We start from the raw sequence: 21,464 nt of genomic DNA, 5'->3' as shown, positions 1-21,464 counted from the left end.
CCACTGTCATCATACTGAACTATGACATCAGACTATACTACAAATCACACTATACTATGGTATATAGTATATTATGGCATATTACACTATACTATGACAGACTAATTACAATACATTATAATAAATACTGCACTATATCACAGTAGTGATAAATCACATGATACTACGACATACTATACTATGACTTCAGACTATCACACATTACGTCAAAATCCAACTGTGATGCGTCACTCTATAGTATACTTACACTATATTAACATTACACATGACAAAATATACTATGAAATTACACTATAGGATGTCACACTATAGTATGACTATACTATACTATGTCTTATACCAACACATATCACAGTTTACTGCGTCATCATACTACACTGACACATAACGCCATTACATTTCACAGTATACTATTATATATACCATACTGCAACATCACATTGAGTCACATGACACAATACTGGCATAAACTATACTGTGTCATTATACTATACTGACATCACACTATACTGTGTCATCATAGAATACTATAACTATCACATTACACTTTGCCGTATACACAGTATACAATGACTTTTCATACTGTACCATGACACAGCACACAATACTATTACATACTATACTGACATCACACTATATGTATACTACTATGACACATCACATTGTGACAAATTACAATTTGATACAGAGCTATGACATTACACTATACTATGTCATCATATTATATTATGACACATCTGACTATTCTTTTACATATCCTAAACCAGAGGTTCTCAAACTTATTACTCAAAGGTCAGCATCTGATTGATCGGATGGTAATGTGGCGAGCTGGACGTGACCTGCGGGCCACCGGTGGACGATATAGTTTAGGTCCGGATTGACCTGCTGCCCTGCTGTAGACTGTTTCACTATACTGTGACTTTTCACAATATACTTATACTATACTGTGTCATCATACCATACTATGTCACATCACACTATGTTGACATTTCATATTATACTATGTCATCATATTATACTGTAACGCATCACAATATATTATGTTATCATACCATAAAATTACTTTCACACTATAGTTTATCATACTATACTATTACATGCTATACTGGCACATTACACTATTCTCAATTTCTAATTTTTATTTATATAGTGCCAAATAACTTAAACTTTGCCAAATAAAGTTAAAAAACAAACCAGGTCATGTCCCACATTCCTTACAGTGGTGCATTGATACATATAACTGGTTATCATCTGCATAGCATTGAAAATGTATGGGGTGTTTCCTGACAATATTCCCTGAGGATTGCCAGGGTGAATAGAATCGGTCCAAGCACAGAACCCTGCGGAACTCTGTCTCTGATTCTGAACAATGTAAGACATGGCAACACTTACAGCATTCAAGTTTGAAGTCGGGTCATGGATCGCCGCAGTAGATGCATCTCTGAGGTCGTACCATGCGTGGCTCATCAAAGAAGTCCAGGAGTTAAATATACACATGCAATTTTCCCAGGTTGTGGAAAGCCTTCCATCACATTTCAAACAAAAATTACAATTAATCCACTGAGTTGAGAGTAGATGAATACTTTTGTGATGGTTGTTGTAGCCACCGATAGAGAAATTTGCTCGTACCTTCAGCATCTTTGTGTTCCCAGAGCTGGTGTTAGCGAGGAAATGACATGGCGGACTGCGAAGTAGATTCACCAGGTATTCAGTGGATGGGACGGTCATCCATAGGGAGGACATCACCTCTCTGGAGGCGGTTCCTCCTGTCAGACAGGAAGGCAGATCTGACAGGCCTTTTCTGAAAGGTGGCACAAACAAAACAGAATGAGGAGGAGGTCTTTTATCATGTTTTGGAGGCCTCTTGACACACCAGGGACATTTTTTTTTGTTCAATAAACATGAAAAAATATATTTTGTATAATATGCAACATTTAAGCTGACTACTCCGACAGCCTCCCTGCTGATTGCTTAAAGCAAAATAACTATAGCTAATGATCACTTCCAACATCTTGTGAATACATTTTGTGTGACATCGGAAAAATATCAGAATCCATCTTCTGATGTTTGCTTCATTAATCAGTCACTGGGGCGCTACCTGACTCCCACAGAACCAGCTGATACTAGCATGTGAAGCAGGAGGAGGAAAAACATTTAGTTGTCATCGACAGCAACAGCAAGTTAAGTCCTTGAAATCACTTGTAATGACTCATTCTCAACAGCAGAGGGCAGCAGGCAGCCTCTCCTGCTCAGGTTGCTGGTTTGATTCCCGTCCTGCAGGCTGAATGAACAGCAGCAGAGGTCAAAGGTCACAGGAAAAGTCTCAGACGAGCTTTCATTCATCTTTATTTTCACAGAGGAAACATTCCACACAGACGAAACATGTAGAAAAAAACTCTATGTCACTGGTGATGTCACTGTGACAGGCAGGGGGGTCGGGGTCAGGGGTCATTTCAAGGCACTATTTATTTTATGAACATAGAAACACATGAGAGGTCAGCTGAGGACGACTCACTTTCACTTTGAGCTACAGAGATCAATACTGTCATCAATACGATCAATACTGTCAGTGTCAGTGTCGGCTACAGTGTGCTCGTCTAAACCAAAACTCATCATCATCAGGGAGGTTCAGGAGTCTTAGAAGTCTCTGATCAATAATCAATACGCTTTGATAAAGGGACAGCAGTTAAATACAAAGTGAATTCTGCAGAAAACAATCAGTAAACACAAAATGTGTAAAATTCAGTAAAAGCACAGAAACAAGAAGAAAGAGTTTAAATCCGCAGTTTGAAAAGAAACAGTCTCAAAAAATGTTTAAAGCAGCTGATTTCTACAGGACAACATGTGACATGTTGGAGGTCAAAGGTCAGCGGGTGGAGACGACTGAGGCTGAATACAAACGTCTGGGTGTCACCTGACTACGTCACAGGTGTGTGTTCCTGTAAAATGTACAGAGCTGTCAGGTGTTTGCACCCTGATACCTGCTCACAGGTTTGGTGTTTTTCAGTAGGAACCAATGGGCTTGAAGCTGAGGTGAACATGCTGGTTTGGATCTGGTCATTGGATTTATTGACAATGAGAAAATGCAGAACACCAGCTCCACTTTAAAGCATGTAAAGATGATTTAGTTCACGACTGAGAATATTGAGCTTTCTGTGACGGTTAAAGATACTTGAGTGATACTATAGTACTATAAAGATAATACAGAGCTATCTGCAAAAAAATATCGCATCACAAACATCAAGTGCAGAATTTATGCAAATCAGGAGCGGCAGGGGACCTGACCTGGAGTTCACCAGATTCAACACTGTTAGTTTAGACCTGAACGTGAGATCTGATGACAACAACACAGAATAACTCCAGATTATAACTTCTTCCTTGCAGACTGAACGTGATGACAGTGAATGCATCAGCAGTCCATGAGGCCTCATCATACTCCAGTGTTTCCCATACATTGATATATCTGTGGTGGCCTGTCGCAGTCAGTCAGTGCTGACCGCCACATCTCGATTTTCTATAAAATATATAAAATATAATAATATAAAATCTCATTTCATTGTGGAGCTGCATGCAGAGCACTGATTCACTCAGCCCATCCTCACAATTTGCCTGCTCGCTCTCTCTCTCTGACACTCTTTGAAGCTAACCATGATCACGCACTAGAGGAACTATTGTTCTTGGCTTTTCCTTGCAGAGAAGACCAGCTGAATTCCTGCACTGAATCAATCCTGAGGTCACGAACGGTTCGTATCATGAACGTACAAATTCATCCAAAACTGATGCATTCAAGATAACTCTGATAAGTTCAGTCGACTTCTGTTAATAACGCACCGCTATCAATCCACGCTGTTAAGATCAAACTCGTCAAATAAGTTATCATCAAGCACGTAAGGAGAGCAGCTAATAAGAATAGCTGTGATGAAGTGAGCCGTCGCTGGTGACAACCTGGTCAAACCAGCCGCCGCTTGGACTTTGATGCACGTCTATTTGTGCTCCAACAGTACGGCAGCTCGGAGCGGCCAAAAAGGTTGAAAGACTCGCGCTCACAGTATCTGACACAAAGAGAAGCAACAGAGCTGTAGACACTGTTCAGTTATTTAACTGCCAGTTATAATACTTGAAGTGGAGCACCTTCATAATTCATCAGATTGTAATCATGTGGAAAACACAATGTTCAGAGAGACATTTGGATTCAGCCTAAATGAGACAGTCCACCTGCAAAGCCAGTCAATCAATCAATAAGTCAGTCAGTCAGTTTATGAATCAGCACAGACAGCTGTGAGACAGTCGAGGCAATCATTTCCTACAACACTTGAACTCAACACTGACCGACTGAGACTTTTCTAACACTCCTCAACCACAATGTGTGTGTGTGTGTGTTGCTGTGTGTGCGTGTATCAGAGTGTATGACAGTATGTATATATCAGTGTCTGTATATATATCAGTGCGTGTTTATGTGTGCAGCCATGCATGCTGCAGACACTGCGCTGCGGTCGCTCTGCGCTCAGGCTGCAGCTCCAACATGGTCAACAGGAAGTCACTGAACTGAGCCGCCTGGTCCAGCGGCCACTCGTATTTCTCCAGCAGGACCTCGAACAGACCCCACGGCTTCAGACTGGAGATGTGACGCAGCTCACCTGAGACAGGTACAGAGAAGTGAAACGCGTAGTGAGAGGTGAGACAAGTACTGAGAGGTGAGACAGGTGGTGATGAACACGAGAGTCTCAGCAACAAGAAGCCGGCGGACATATAAACAGAAGCAGAGGAATCAACTATGAATCCCAAGGTGTACTTCACTCACAAACGACCAATCACAGAGCTGCACACTGTGCGGTTTCTACAAAGTGTAACTTTTGGCTTCAGCTCGCCTCACAACTACAGGTTTCTGCTCAATGGCAACAACAGCTGAATTGTAGTACAGGGTATTGTAGTATTACACAGTCCTGAGCTGAGTTCAGTAACTCATTACAGAAATATTTGAAATGAAAACAGACACACAGACAGCCTGTCTCACCTCTCCTGTTGAAGTACTCTCTGGAGTACCTGCCAGACAGAGCGAAGGGCAGAGGAATCGGACCGAGCAGCTCGATGATGTGAGCGATGTGATCTGAGAACAGAGTAAAAATACACACTGAAGTAATCTCTAACACACAAAAATACTGTTTGTCATGAGTGGTCATGCCGAGCGTAATGCATCAATGTAGTACTACAATACTGCAAGAGTGTGTGTGTAGTGTGATGTATATTATAATGTGCAGTACCTTCATCTCTGGTATAATCTTCCCCTGAGTGAGGCTCAAACAAGTAATCTCCTGTCGCCAGCTCAAATGCCTGAAACATCAATCAGTACATCAGTAGGTCAATACATCAACATGTCAATGCATCAATACATTAATATGTCAATGCATTAATAGATCAATACATCAATATGTCAATACATCAATACGTCAACACGGCTATGCATCAATACGTCAGTAGGTCAATATATGTTTTCATCTGTTATCAGCATATTAACTGTCCCATTAGAGACAATAAGACACTGGACCTTCTGTATAAAGCTGAGGGCCTTCGCTCCTCCAGCAGATCAGATCACAACCAGGACCAGCTGTGATCAGATCACAACCACGACCAGCTGTGATCTGATCACAACCAGGACCAGCTGTGATCAGATCACAACCAGGACCAGCTGTGATCTGATCACAACCAGAACCAGCTGTGATCTGATCACAACCAGGACCAGCTGTGATCTGATCACAACCAGGACCAGCTGTGATCTGATCACAACCAGGACCAGCTGTGATCTGATCACAACACATCACAGAACAAATCAAATTCTGCGAACACTAGAACTGTCACAACTGCTCATAAATGACATTTGAATATTCCTTCCAAAAAGATCCAGACACGTTCAAACTATTTGAATATCTGTTTTTGTACATTATGTCCATAAGAGGGAAAACCAATACACCAAGAGACATACTACCTGTATATTATTTCAACACAAATGTATTTTAAATGATCTACTACACATTTTTATGGGCTTGTTTCATCTTGACCTAAATCTCATTTTTAACCAATCAAAGCTACGTCTCGCCAAACCCACCAGACTCCATTCACAGAAATAGTGATTTTATCATCGTAAATCCCACTTCATTCAAACCGACAAAAATGAAGTAAAACTCACTCAAACCTTCTTGGTTCATCTTTCCCCTCTTTCAACAATCATTACTAACTCTGGTTTGGTTGAATTCAGCTGGATTTTAACTGATTTCCCCAGTAAAAGAAATAAAAAACAAAAAAACAAACTGGTTTTGTGACTCTTGTCCATCATGCAGCAGGCGTGGCAATGCTGTTTTTTTACCCACATTCAAATCTTAATTTTCACGATCGAATGGACTGATTTTTTTACTATTGGAATAGAAATTGGATTGTGAGATCTGTACTACTGCACTCTGCATTATGCAGTGCCTGCTACACCATCATTATTAGCCTCAAGCTCTGCATGCTAACTGGTATGTGCATAGATGTCTATGTGTATCAGTCTTTACTTTGAGATTAATAAACAGCCTGAACAGAACACCTGGACCTGCAGCTCCTTGTCCACACTCTCACCTGATCACCAAAAATAGCGTCCTGCCCCGACACCCTGATGTGATTGCTGCCACACCCTCAGACCCATTACACATTCAGACAAACATAAACCTAACCAAACCTCGACAGAAGGCTTGGCCTCCTGGAGGCTCTCCCCTCTCTGCTCCTCAGTCCTCTCTAAAAATTGATACTGGCTAATCTCTCCTGCCCGTTCTTCATCTCTAGCTGGTGTTTCAGATCACAGACTGATTGTCTGCTTTCAGTTGTGAGGGTGGCGAGCTCCTCTATGTGTCGCTGCTCCAAAGCAATTTCATGCTCTTGCTTTGCTATCAGCTCCTCTTGAGCACAGAACAGTTTCTTAGCCTCCTCCAGTTTGTACTGAATATCTTGCACAGCTGTCGTCACGTTTCTGTTCTATCTGCTGATAGATATTCATTCATTGCATGTTTTATCTCTCTTACATTGAAGCTGGGCCTGTTCGACACAATAGGCTTGCTGAGCGTCCTCATGTTGATGCTGTAGATCACACACGGTTGCCCTCAGCTGTTCACTACCTACTTCTTTTGTGTTACATTTGGATTCAAGCAGAGCCAGATCAGCAGCGAGAGTCTCTTTCTGCTGATTCAGAATCTTCTTATTGTCCAGAAGACTCTGCTGCCTCCAGCTCCTTCATCCTTCCTCACATCAGTCTCTGTACGATTCCTCTGTTATCTCTGAACCGCACAGACGAGCGTCAAAATTACCCTAAGGCCTAGTTACTTTAGGAGAGAAGTTCTTCACGGCCTCTGAAATGGGAGAATTTATCCGCTCATAAATTCAGGGAAGATAAATCATAGTCACTCCATCTGTTAGACGTCCATAAAATAAAAGTCAGCAGCAGTGATGACGCAGGTCTGTCTCAACCTTCATCAGTAGAGTTATCACACGGACAATTAAAGCGCTTTTACAGACCCATACTGAGGCGCAGTTCATCTCGTGTCCACTGGATGTCTCCACCTGCAGGTCACTAAAGGCCATTCATGGACACAGCAGCTTCCTGCTGTTGTTGGTGTGACTGATGACTTATGTTTACAGTAGAGCTTTGTTAATACAGCTACTTATATAAGCTGGTCAACTATCACAGAAAGTGATGGAAGCTGAGCCATTTTCCTCGTTAACAGGCTGATCAAATAGATCACGTGTTAAAATTAGCAGCATGCTAACAAATGTAAGCTAATAAACAGAACACCTATCAGCCTTTGAACAGGTGACTGTGCAGGTAGACCTGTGATTTCAAACATTGTGTAGGCTACTTTTAAAGTCCAGTTCACAGTTTAGAGACGTTCACTACATCAAACAGTATTCATCATTCCACCATATCTGAATAGAGACTAAATTTTATCAACCAATCACACCACTTCCCAAACTTTGTAAAGTTCAAACTTTCACCAGAAAGGGTAGCCAGGGGCATCAGAAAACTAAATTATGCAGTAGCACAGTTGTCCCAGTCACATACACCTGTGTGTGTGTGTGTGTGTCTGTGTGTGTGTACCATGCAGGCGGTGCTCCAGATGTCAGCAGGTGGTCCGTACTCTGCTCCAATCAGAACCTCCAGAGCTCTGTACTGTCTGGTCTGAATGTCCTCAGTGAAGTGTTTGTGCTGGTCGAGAGACATACAGAGAGAGAGAGAGAGAGAGAGAGCTGTCTGATTGGTTTCACACTGACACTACAGAGAGGAAGAGGAGGAGATGATGAAGGTGTCTCACCACCCAGCATGCATTTCCCAGATCAGCGATCTTCACTCTGAGTTTGTGGGCGTTCAGAGGATCCAGAGGACTGAGGACGAAGTCTGAAGCACTGAACACTGAAACACACAAAAACATTAAATGTGATTCAGCGTGATTCAGAAACACGTCTAATGTCCAGACTGTGTGTAAATATACCATGTGTGTATACTGTGTGAAAATATACTGTGTGTGTGTATACTGTGTGTAAATATACCATGTGTGTATACTGTGTGTAAATATACCGTGTGTGTATACTGTGTGTAAATATACCATGTGTGTGTATACTGTGTGTAAATATACCATGTGTGTATACTGTGTGTAAATATACCATGTGTGTGTATACTGTGTGTAAATATACCATGTGTGTATACTGTGTGTAAATATACCGTGTGTGTATACTGTGTGTAAATATACCATGTGTGTATACAGTGTGTAAATATACCGTGTGTATACAGTGTGTAAATATACCATGTGTGTAAATATACCATGTGTGTATACTGTGTAAATATACCGTGCGTGTATACTGTGTGTAAATTTACTTTGTGTGTATACTGTGTGTAAATACACTGTGTGTAAATATACTGTATATCTGTGTGTTTTCTCACCGTCTCGCCCACTCGAGTACCCTGACTGAGTAGAAAGTGCTGACTCAGACGTTGCTGACATCACAGAGCTGGAGAACCCTGATAGGCCAGAAGCGGGGCTGGAGAACCGATCAGGGGCGTGGCCATTACACCTGTCCTCCAGCCAGGAGCTGGTGGACTCTGGGCTCGCTTTGCTGTTGGCTGTGGAGCAGGAAGTGTTGCCAAAGATGATCAGAGACTGAGAACAAAGTAGAAGTACAACTAAAGCAGCACAAAGAATACATCTTTTAATATAATTATAAATAAATTCAGGCGTCAAGGGGTTAACCTGTTTGTACCTTTAGAGTGTTAAAGAATAATATAGACATGTAACTCATATGTTATAGTGACACACACCAGTGTTTTCCCCCAAAAAAGATTTAATTTATGTTATTGAGCTAATTTATGTGCACTGGTTTCTTTCAGCTCAGTTCAGTGAGAGTCTCGACTGTTTTGCTGTCATCTCTGCTCGTGTTGGTTTCAGTCCTGTGGTTCACGGAGGGCGGAGCAGAGCAGAGCGACAGGTGAGGAATGATAACGTTACTCGAGTTGATGACAACTCGTTACGTTCATGCAAGTCAAATAAAAGCTTCCCACCAAGGATAATTTATACTTTATCCATCAAAAACCAAAGATGGACAGACCCCAAACAGGAAATGAGCTTAGCCAAAGCTAGCCAACTAGTGAGCTAGCTCCAAAAGCCAGTTGCTGTGATGTTAGCAGTTAGCATGCTAGCTAACACAAATAAGTTTCTGTAGGTCTCTTCACATCAAGCAGATTACACGGTCACTGAACTTATGTGCAGCTGCTAAATGAATGAGAGTTACAGATAAAAACAGGATAATATTGCCATCAGCTGTCAGTTTGCAATGCAGCAACTAAGCAGCTGCGTCAGTCAGTTAACGCACTGTATGTGTTACACAACGGGTGCATCTCCGCTGCAAATCACAGAGAGATGAAATCGCTTCCTGCAACTGGGGGTCATTGACATGTACGCAACATCTGATCTAAAGCATGCACTTGTGAGAGGGCCTAACAAAGGTGGACAAAGTGCACTGATAGGGAAAAATAGGGGAAAATTAGGGCCGTTTGTGCATTAAAAGTATTCGGATCAACACACACCTGCAAATCCAGCTTCTCTCACGTGAACGCCATAAAAACAAATGCTCGTGGCTACTCGACAAACAAGCGCTTGCACGACAGTTTGTGGATTACCCTAACTTCATATGAACCCAGCCCAGTCAAAGAAATGCAATCTTTCTTTCTTAGCCTACAGGCGTGCGGGCTAGGCCTGTCTGTGCTGACTGATCTGTGGGAGTTACAGACAACTGGACAGTGTTGAATGGATGTGTTACCGTTTGTCTGTTTACAATGAGTGAAATAGTTCATTGAAGACGGAGAAGACAGAAAACATAAAGATGGTTATAAAGCGAAGTAAACATATTAGCCATGTGCTCATTGAGCCAGTGTTGATTACTCTCCATCTGTAGCAGTCTGTAATTATATCTGTGACTGTGTTCTCCGTCATTCAAATCTGTTCTTTGTACACATTTTTGCTTTGTTCACTGCCAAGCTCTGATGATGCAGCAGCCTTCTGAAACACCTTCACCAGGTCAAAGCAATACTGGTAAAGTCAGAGTGTACTCACAGTTAGCGTCTGTGTCGTCAGGTTGTAACAGCATACCGTCCTCCTCCTCCATCCTCTGAACACACAACAAAACAGAAACATTTATTTTGAAGGGAGCCTTTTGTTACTTCCTTTTTTCTGATTGGCTGCTGTTACACTGCTGCTCATTAACAGAGGAGTAATACGTCCTGGCAGTGGTAGTTATACAGGATGCAGTAACAGCAGCAGCACTTCAAAAGTACTACAGTTGTATTAGAGTAACACAAGTTTATAAAATACAGACATTTCCAAGTGTAATGAAATGTATCAGAACAACATTTAAAAACAACAAAATGGTTAATAAAACTGATTAAAACAGAATAAAATAATTATAATAAAATGAAACACAAGAGAGACACAACAGGTGGACGCTGCATATATCACAGGAGTATCACAGTAATACTACAGTACCTGTATATCCACCAGTCTCTCCTCCAACAGTCTCTGCTGACGCTTCGCTTTCCTCTTCAACTTCTTCTTTTTGTTCTTAGACAGTTTGCCAACCTACACACAGACCATCACACACAACAAACACACCAACACACACATTTACACACAGACAGACAGTCAGACAGAGAGATGGTGGAGAGAGAGAGAGAGAGAGAGAGACAGCACAACAAAAAGTGAAGTTTCTACACATAGACACTATAACACCATTGTTTAAGTGCTCACACTCACACACACACACACACATACACATACCTTGTGTTACTGACACTACACACTTGTGTGTATGACTGGAATCAAACCACTGATGTATCCATCACAGGATACAGTGAGCAGCTTCACCAGCTGACTACAGTCTGGATGTTCTGATGTTAAACATGCTAAATTATATTTTGGGCGTTTATCCAATCAGATCACAGCTTATCACAGCAGGTTAACAACACCTGAAGCAAGTTCTCAATCTGAAACAGCAGTAGCCAACGAGAACACAGCAGGCATCTTGACACTTACCTGTAGATCCCTGGGAGCCATGCTAACTAGAGAGAGAGACACACAGAGGCAGACAGACAGGGAGAGAGACAGAGAGACAGAGAGAGAGAGAGAGAGAGACAGGAAGAACATCAGAAACAGAGGAAATCAAGATGGAAGACAGTCGAACAGACAGACGGACAGGTTTGATTGCCAAGAAAGAGAGACCAGGAGAAGAAGGAGACAGTCTAGAAAGCAGACAGACAGACAGATGACAGACAGGTAGCAGTCTGTCTGAACAGGCTGGAAACCACAGCTCCCAGTAGGACTGCTGTCTGACTCCAGTGGAGACAAAGACTGTAAAACTCAACTCAGAAATATCAAAGAGTCCAGATAAGGTCAAGACAAAACATTTCAACTGAAGACTGCGTCATGAATCGATCCAACCGCAGCTTGATCGATTAACTGATCAGTTCCTGAGTCCCTCCACACCGTGTGATCCCAGATATCTCACAGCTTCACGTCATTTCACACAGCTGGTCTGATAAGATCTTATCTCGTCTTGATTTACCGGCTGTTCTGACTGGAACTCACAGAACTTGATCTCACGCTGGAGGTTTAACCTCTCATCTCAAAAGTTTACATGAATGTTTTTGTCGTAGATTTAGTCAGATTTCTTTCTTTGGTACGACAGCAAAGTGGTGCAGAACTCTCTGTTCAAACCACTGTTACTATCTGCTAAAACATCTTCTGGAGTCCTCACACAGAATAAACCAGTACAAACACTTAGTATCACACTAGTATTCACAGTTTTCTGTCTTGTCCTTCTGGCCAATCACATGGCTTGCTCCTCACCTGATGACCCTGAAGGGGGCGGGGCGCCAGCTCTTTGCCAGATGGTTGCCTCAGCTGCCAATCTCCTGATGTAAACCTCATCAACATCCAATAAGATGTTCTCTGGTTTGATGTCGGTGTGGATGATCTTACACTTAGTGTGGAGGTAGTCCAGACCCTGCAACACCTGCAAGCACACAACCGAGTCACTGCTGAGGTGAACATGAGTCTGAGTCAGTGTGGTCACGTCCGAGTCACTGTGTGTGCTACCTGTGTGATGATGGTCTTGACACAGACCAGAGGAAGTCCCATGTAGTTTGACTTTATGATCCATTTCAACAGCTGATGACCCAGAACCTCCAGAACCATACAGACATCTGAAAGAGGCTGAGGAAACTACTGATCAACAGACAGACAGCCAGCCAGCCAGCCAGCCAGCCAGACAGACAGACACAGACAGACAGACAGACAGGTGACCATGAAGGATACGGACTCCATTGACCCCAGAGATCTTGAAGTCGTCAATCAGTTGGACAATGGTTTCTCTGTAGGGGTCAGAGGGGTCGCTGTCTCTCACCTGTATACAAACAAATGCCTTAATTAAAAATCAGTATGTTCCTTGTCAGAGGACACTTGGTTTTCAATACTCAAATTGGTCAATTCAACCTCACTCTGTGCATGTCATTGCTTAATTCAATTTAAAGTGGTTCACAGGGCCCATATCTCAAAAGCAAAACTATCCTCCATATACCCAGATATTAGTCTATACCGTGTCAAATGTAAAAATGTGGAAGCATCCCTCATCCACATGTACTGGTCCTGTTCAAGCCTTAACAAATATTGGGGGAAGTTTTTCATACACTTTCCTGGGTGTTAAACATTAATTTGGAACCAAACCCACTGACTGCTTTGTTTGGGGTCATGGGAGGGGGAGGGGTGAAAAAATTAACTACGACTAAGGAGCGCACTTTATCCTTCGCCTCCCTTTTGGCTCGACGAGCAATTCTGCTCAGGTGGAAGGATACCTCCCCTCCCACTCATGAACAATGGTTGGAGGACATGCCTGCCTTAAATGTCCTGCCTTAAATTGGAGAAAATTAGATACTCACTTCAACAATCTAATAAGAAGTTCCAGAAGACATGGGGTCCCTTTCTAGAAGCATTCCAGAACCTGTAATGACTTGGCCCTTGAATACAGCTCCACTTTTTACTCTCTGATTACATATGGTAATACAGTGATCTGATACAGCGACTAGTGAACTGGCAGTGACAGGGGAGGGATTTATTTATTGTTATTTTATTTTTATTTTTTTTCTTATATATGTTATTTGTGCATGCTGTGATTGATGTACACCTTGATTCATTTTCTGTCTTTGTAACACCTATGTAGTGCTGCACATTTATTATATTGACAAAACTTCAATAAAAAAGATCTTGAATTAAAAAAAAAAACAGTATGTTACGGCCCTGCAGCAAATGTTACACAGTCTGGTAACGGTCCAAGGCCTGGGGGGTTGGAGTGTAAGAGTCACAGATACAATCTGTCTGCGAATGAGACTCACACATCTGAGCAGTTTGATCTCGTCCAGAGCCGTCTCAGTGTAATGTGGAGCACTCTTTACCACCTTCAACGCCACGAACCGCTTCTTCCTAAACACACAGAGATTCAGGGGATGTGACGGGATGGTAACAGAATCTGCTAAATCAAAAAGACACTCATAGAAATGAAGACAAGATGTATGTGTATATCATGTCGTACTGCAGGTCCCAGCAGAGCCAGACAGTAGAGAAATGTCCCCAACCCAGTTTTCTGACCACATGGTACCTCCCGTTAAACAGATCACCAATCTTCACTGGGTAGTAACCACCTGGAACACAAACAGAAAAGAACAAACTGTAGAGAACACAGCAGGGACAGGGAGACACTGTACACATCACTGAGAAAAGGGGGGCTGAGAAATTTTGTACTGGTGAGCAAGAGGGTCGCCTCTATGGGATTGAGGGTCCCTGAGACAAATTCTTTGCATGTTGTCTTTACTTATGGACCAAACAGCAGTTCAGGAGTTCAGAGTATCCGCCCTTCTTCGTCTCTTTTTCAGATCCTGGATAGGGCACCACTTGGGGACGATTGGGAGAAACAGCCTGCCTGATCTGAACCTGAGAGATGTCTTGTTGCCAGATTCCTGTGCTAGTCATGGATAGTCCACCACTAACACCATGTTGAGGCAAAACGTTGATCAACTTTGCAGCCGTTTCAGCCAATCTGCGGAAGTATGTCTTACTCATTCAGGTTAAGAGAGAAGCAGAGCTGCCGGCTGATCACCACAAGCTGATGGAGGAGACGATGGAAGAGACCCAGTAAACCCAAACATGTGCTGGTCTGGCAGAGGTCCCAAGGTCTTAATCTTCCTCTAGAAGAATTTCTAGAGGAGTCTGGGGACATGGAGTGCAAGCCCCAGTTGTGCTCAATGTTGTGGTCAGAAAACTGCAAGTGCCTGTTGTACAACTGGCAGTGAAGGAGGTCGTGAAGCTGAAGAAGGAGTCCTTTCAGACAGATTGAGCCAGGAGACTCCTGAAGCAGACAGGTGTCAAGAGGTGGAAAAAACACTTTGAGGAATTCCAAAACCGACTGACATATTCTCCGGAGGGTATTGTGAAGGTTTCTGTCAGGCTACAGGGGTCATAGGAGTTTATGCATCCAGTTAGCTGAGTGAGCTGAGGTGGTTCAGCATCTGACCAGCATTCTCCTTGTTGAGGAGGGGCGTATGTGCCTTCAGGGTCAGCCCCAGAACACACTAGAGGGATCATCCCATCAGACCCTTGGGACACCACGGTATTCTCCGGGAGGATCTGGAGGATGTATGGGTTTGGGGCACATCTTTGATGAGAGTAGTATGAGACCCGACACAGAGAAAGTTGCTGGGATAGGAAGATTTCCCACGACCTCAAAACAGATCAGGACTCAGGCGGGTCCATAGAATGGTCTACTATACGGCCAAACAAACAACGATCACATGTGTACGTCTGAAACAGCGGGTCTGAAGCTTGGGCATGCATAAATGAAATGAAGAGAACTATTCGAGAGCTTGCAAGGTCACCATGCTGTATCAAAAAATACAAAACTGATAATACCAAATGAAAACATTGGCAGCACCACTGCGGGTCTGGAACCCTGCTCAGTCACTTCTATTTTCAGTTAAAAATTGGGAAATAAACTCACCTTTGCAATAATCTGAAGGGTCCTCCTGCTCTTCATCGTCAGAGCCCAGCAGCTGTATAGGGGGCGGGGTCAACTCAGGAGGAGGTGGGGTCAGAGTCGGGGGAGGTGTGGTCAGTTGAGGGGTGGCTGATGACATCATGGGAAGCAGACTAATGGGGGGGCCCAGAGAGTCAAGGGAGTGGAGAAGGGAGGCGGAAGAGGAGCAGACAGGGGAGTGGAGGTGGGAGGAGACACTGGAGGTGAAGGTCACCGAGGTCAGCAGGAAGGGGTCAGGGTGGGAGGGGCTTAACGGAGGGCTGGGTGGAGCTTTGGCAGGATGCTGGGCAGAAACTGATGGTAATTCAGAGGCATTGTGGGTAATTTTGTGTGGCACGGTTGGAGGCGATTTGAAGGGATCTGTTTGGCAGTCAGAAAGACTCCCGGTGACATTTTGAAGAGTTCTGTGAGAATTGTGGGTAATAGTATGGTTAACAGTTGGCGGTGATTGGCTGTGACTGTGGGCGGGATTTTGAGATGTGGCAGGAGGTGATCGGCTGAAAATCTGAGTCACAGGAACTGTCACATCTAGAGAGGGCAGTGGGGCAGTCTGGAGGGTACTTTCAGCAGGTACCATGGGTGCTACAGGGATATCTACTGCGTCTATAAAGGCTGGTGTGGTCTTGAGGGTGCTCTGTGGAGGTGGTGAATGGGTTCGGGGGACACTCTGGAGGGACAGCAGGGTGGTTTCAGTGGGTAACGTGGTGGTGCATGGAGAGTTCTGTCGAGGTGCTGTAGTGGATTCATTGAGGTCTTCAGTATATGCTGGCATATTTCCTGGTGATGTGGTGGTTTCTGGAGTATTTTGGGGGGGCAGCCGGGTGGTTTGAGGATAACTCTGCAAGTCTGTTGGGGGGAGGCTGCTGTTGGCATTTAGACTCCGAAGGTCACAGATATCATCAGGCCTGAAACAGAGGAAATTAGGGTATTACACCAGGGCTCCAGAGGAAGATCGTCTGTGAAACAGGTGATCTGACATCACACTGAGCTCACTCAGTGATTGGTCAGCTGTGTGGAGATGACAAAGTAGGCGGGGTTTGAACTTCTCTCTGTTATTCAAACACTATAAAACGTGCTGACTTCTCCATAATTAAACACTAGCAAACGCGCTGCTTTCTCCATATTTAAACACTATAAAATGTGTTGTTATCTCCATATTTAAACACTATAAAATGTGTTGTTATCTCCATATTTAAACACCATTAAAAAGTGCTGTTTTCATCATGTTTAAACACTATGAAAAAGTGCTGTTATCTCCATATTTGACACAAATCTCCCCCTCCCCCCTTGATGATGATGGTTTCACTCCACCTTACGTGTGGACAATCATACAAACCAGTTCTGATGGAGGATGAAGTGACCCTGAAACCTCTCAGCCTCCTCCTTAATTTCATCTGACTCAGAGGCTCCAGAAACTAAATCTGGTCTGGCAAAACATTGAACCTGGCTCAGCTTTTATGGAAATGCAAAGCAAGTTCATCCAGCAATGCAGCCAATCAGATACCAGACCTGTACCTGTACAACACGCACACACCAACCCGAGAGTGTGTTGTAGCATTGGGATGTTTTTATTCTCAACACCTGGTGATGACGTAATGACAATGTACAAATAGTCAGGTGTGCTTCTGCATGAAACAGACAACATGGGTCACACACACACACACACACACACACACACACACACACACACACACACACACACACACACACACACACACACCTGCTCCATGACATCTCTGAGTCATGGACATTGTTGAAGTTAGCCTGAGCCACACTGAAATAGACACACGTGTACGTGTGTGTGTGTGTGTGTGTGTGTGTGTGTGTGTGTGTGTGTGTGTGTGTGTGTGTGTGTGTGTGTGTGGGGATCATGATTCAGTCTCTGGTTCTATTATGGGAGCTGTGTGTCTCTGGGCCAAGCACCGAATCTGTTTCTGTCAGCAGCAGCCCTGCTAGCTTAGCACAAGTCAGCTGCCTTCAAGGTTTTAAGTAGTGAATTTACCAATCACCATGAAAAGTGCCCCTGCTGGCCTCCACTGATATTTTTTGAATTACAGTTCAAAATGTGCTCTGAATTTGTTACTTGGTCAATATTCATTAACTGAGCCCAGACTTTTGGCTTAGGTTAATTAATTTTCACCTCCAAAAAATTAAGAGAAGAGTCAATTGAGGTTCTTTTAGGTACAAATTAAGTTATGGATTTATGCTATTTCATCAAATTTAAGAGGTTTATACTCCTTACATCCAACCAGCTGCAGTGGTTTTTAACTGGCTTAAAATGTGGCTGAACGTTCACACAGTTTCTCTGACGGTCCCTCAATAACAAACACTCCAACACTGCTCCACCATGTGGGGCTACAATGCATGCTACTAGCCACAGACTGTTTCTGTGAATGGAGTCTGGTGCTACATAACAGCTGTTTCTGTTTAAACTAAATGGTCAGTCTCTGTAAGGATCATTTCCATTATGTTGTCAGATGCTTAGACAAACAATTTGAGCCTGTCATCTAAATCTAAATAAATTGCATTGTTTCGTGGCTACCAGCTGCGGCATTCTTGCTAAATACTGATAAAAAACTTCTAAAATTGTTGTCTCCATTAGGCACTTGGACACAAAAAGTAGGTAAATAGGGTCCATAATCGCATAATATTCAATCAGTATTCCTCCCGTTTATCCGTGGACCAACTGGAAACTCTGCACACTACCTCACTTTGATCGGCTGAAACGAGCAAATAATTCAACGTCCTGGTGTAGGACATGACGTTATTTGTTTATTTTGTGATGTGTAGGTATGTAGATCTTTTAAAAGAGGTCTGTACTGAAAGAATTTACAAGTAGTACGTCTCTCGTATTGTTTTTCCTCTTATGGACATAATGTGCAAAAATAGACATTCGAATGGTTTGAACCTATGTGTTTTTTTAATCTAATGACAGTGTTTCCATGACAACAGTATATATATGTTTTCAACTGCATTCCTGTCTAAATGAATAGGCCACAAAGTATCATAAACATGCCTCTACATACGGCTCTCCTTGATAAGGTCATCCTCTGCCCTGAAACTCATTGATTCTTTGCAATGGTTTTACAGATAGCTGGTGCAACATATGCCTGACAGTAAACACCACTGTTTCCACCATGAGGCCAATCAAGATCATCAAACTGAAAACTGAATCAACACAGAGAGACAGACAGGAAGGAATGTAGCTCAACACCCCCCAACACACACGTGCACACACGCACACAGCTAAATTTAGGCTCTGAGTGCGAGTGTACGGCAGTCAGCAGTGTGTGTATGGAGGTCATCACTGTGTCTGGTCTCATGTCTCTGCCGGTTTCTCACCGGTTCTCGTCTGTTCGGACTCTCCGGTGTTTTTTGCCCCTCCGTCTGTGTTTCTTGCCAGCGGTGGCAACGTTTCCACTTCCTGCACCAACTGCTGTTGAGAGGAGGAACAGCAGAGTTAGAGCCACATTCATTTTCTGTGATTTGACAATCTACAGCTCTTCCAGCAGCTCATCAACATTCAATTACACAACAAACTCCATTTAATAATTTGAAGATTTAGTCATGTGTTCCTGATCCTCCAGGACCAGGACCTATATTCCCATTTATGAATTAAGAGGACTCACTCTTTACTTTGGCGTTCACACCATACACCAAGCTGCATAAATTGCACTGAAGCAGCCATGCAGGCTATCATACATGTGGCCTAGTTATATACAACACAACTCCTCAGAACCACAACAAAACATCAGTAAAACATTCACACAAACACCATTCATGAAACTATAGTGCCGAACACACACCACCATTCAAACATGAATTACCACCTGTCCACAAAGCTTTCATTCAGCATACAAACCACAGACAAGAGTGTGTTTGAACCAAGTGTGGTTAACCTGTCAACCAGAGTGCTATTAACACATCCTGGAGGGTGGCAGTGACCACACAGAGCCAATAATGAAAGGACCACATTTGACTTCAGTTAATCAGAAGCCACCCGGAGAATAACTGCTGAGTTTACCAGCAAACATTCGTCCAGTCCGGGAGGAGAGCCATCAGCCGATCTGCTGGAAAGCCAAACAGGTAAAAACGCCAGATTTTTGATGGAGTCTGGCTGAACCAGAGATCCTGATCTGCGTGCGCTTGAGACAGCAGCAGCAGTCACAGGCTGGTACCGTTAGCTAACGCTAGCTAGCTTAGCACATTAGTCCTGCTCTCTGGAGTTCAGCGTGCTGTTTAAGCGGTCACTGAATCAGACTCGAGCTGCACCGATGACACTGACAGCTGAACCAGGACACCGGCCTGGGTCATGAGTACCTTACCTATCAACATCCTGGCTCCCGGTCCTCGAACCGAACCGGGTCAGAGCGACGTGTCCCAGCAGGCTCGTTACCCTCCGTAAGCCGGTTAAACTTCACCAGAAACCGCCGGTGAAACCCGGAGACAGTCCTCCTGAGGGTGGTTCAGATCGTCCAGAAACTGACCCGGTTTAGAGCGGGTCAGTGCAGTGCAGCGTGGTGAACATGAGCCAGTGGCCTGTCAGTTAGCCCGTTAGGTAACAGATGACGGTCAGTTAGCTCCGTTAGCTCCAGCTGCGGATCAGCGGGTCTACCTTAAGTCCATGCACGGTCACTACCGTCTCTGTACCGTATCAGTAATGTACGGGCTTAATGTGAGGTCCACTCGGTTATTCTAGGTGTGTTTTCTTCGGTCCTATGGTTCATGTACTCAACAGCTGCATAGTCTGATACCGGACACCGGGATTTGCGCATGCGCAGTGACCGGACACGCTGGCTTTCCAAACTGGGACCAGTGGCGGATCTCGAACATTTTGGGCATGGGGCCGGGGGCTGGGGTCCCCACATGAAAATGTAGAATATCTCTGCAGGTAAATGACATCAGAAAACAGACAGTAGGCTAACTAAAAGCATGAGTTTGCTTCAGCACTGTTGTTTATGTGCTGTTCAATTCTGCTAGCTCTCTTAGCTAGTACAACAAAAGGACAGTTAGATGCAGACTCTCAAATATCTGGGGCCATATTCATATAGATTACTCATACAGCGAGTCACTCTTAATGATGAAATTCTAAGAAAAATCTTTGAATGATGACATTTTCTAAGAATTTCCTCTCACAGTTCAGATAAGATCCTGGTAAAGATCAAAGTTATTCATAAAGCCACTCAGGCCTTCAGAACAGGTGTGAACAGGTGACTGTGCAGGTAGACCTGTGATTTCAGAGATCCTGTGGGCTACTTTTAAAGTCCTTTTCACAGTTTATTTTAAAGAGATGTTCATTACATTAAACAGCATTCATCATTCCACCATGTCTGAGACTAAATCTTATGATCAGGCCCTTTAATTTCACTGTTATCAGTAAGAATGTCTTTTTTATCGACCAATCACACCTTTTAGAAGTATGAGTCACACCTAGTGACGAGGTCGAGCTCGCCTCTTCACTAAGGTCAAAGCTTCTGTCTATTCTTTGCTGAATTTTCCTAATTTTCATGTTGACTTGGAAATGAGCCTTAGTACTGCGTTTATCTCATTATTAGACTCAGCTGGCTTCTGTCAGAGTGTATATGAACCCACTCAATGTTTTAACCACACCCTCCATCTTCTGACATATTGAAACTGAACATTTAATAATCTCTTCACAGAATTCTCTTTTATCGAGCCATCAATTAAAAACTTTTGTATTCCTATTACCAGACTACCTGCCATTGGGCAAAAATCTGTTAGTGCTGTAGTTAAATTTAAGGACGTGATCCCATCAGTATTTAATTAAATGTCTTAATATAACAGAGGACTGC

The 21,464-nt window shown here is 43.3% G+C and overlaps 1 protein-coding gene across 1 annotated transcript; it reads right to left on the bottom strand.

Annotated features, from left to right (window-relative positions):
* Positions 1-2,382: 2,382 nt before the first annotated feature.
* srpk3 (SRSF protein kinase 3) lies at positions 2,383-20,368 on the bottom strand. The gene is made up of 17 exons (XM_041946213.1): positions 19,977-20,368; positions 18,994-19,087; positions 15,616-16,556; positions 14,155-14,263; positions 13,958-14,045; positions 12,885-12,972; positions 12,666-12,772; positions 12,417-12,582; positions 11,604-11,629; positions 11,058-11,150; positions 10,629-10,683; positions 8,963-9,142; positions 8,337-8,434; positions 8,123-8,230; positions 5,262-5,331; positions 5,015-5,107; positions 2,383-4,637 (listed from the first exon to the last, which is right to left on the bottom strand). The coding sequence occupies exons 1-17, from the start codon at positions 19,984-19,986 to the stop codon at positions 4,453-4,455; spliced, it is 2,511 nt and encodes an 836-aa protein (XP_041802147.1). The 5' UTR covers positions 19,987-20,368; the 3' UTR covers positions 2,383-4,452.
* Positions 20,369-21,464: the final 1,096 nt, after the last annotated feature.

Source organism: Chelmon rostratus, chromosome 10, assembly GCF_017976325.1.
Source record: "Chelmon rostratus isolate fCheRos1 chromosome 10, fCheRos1.pri, whole genome shotgun sequence".
In the NCBI taxonomy this organism is placed as follows: domain Eukaryota; kingdom Metazoa; phylum Chordata; class Actinopteri; order Chaetodontiformes; family Chaetodontidae; genus Chelmon; species Chelmon rostratus.
This window is presented reverse-complemented; position numbering and strand designations above follow the sequence as displayed.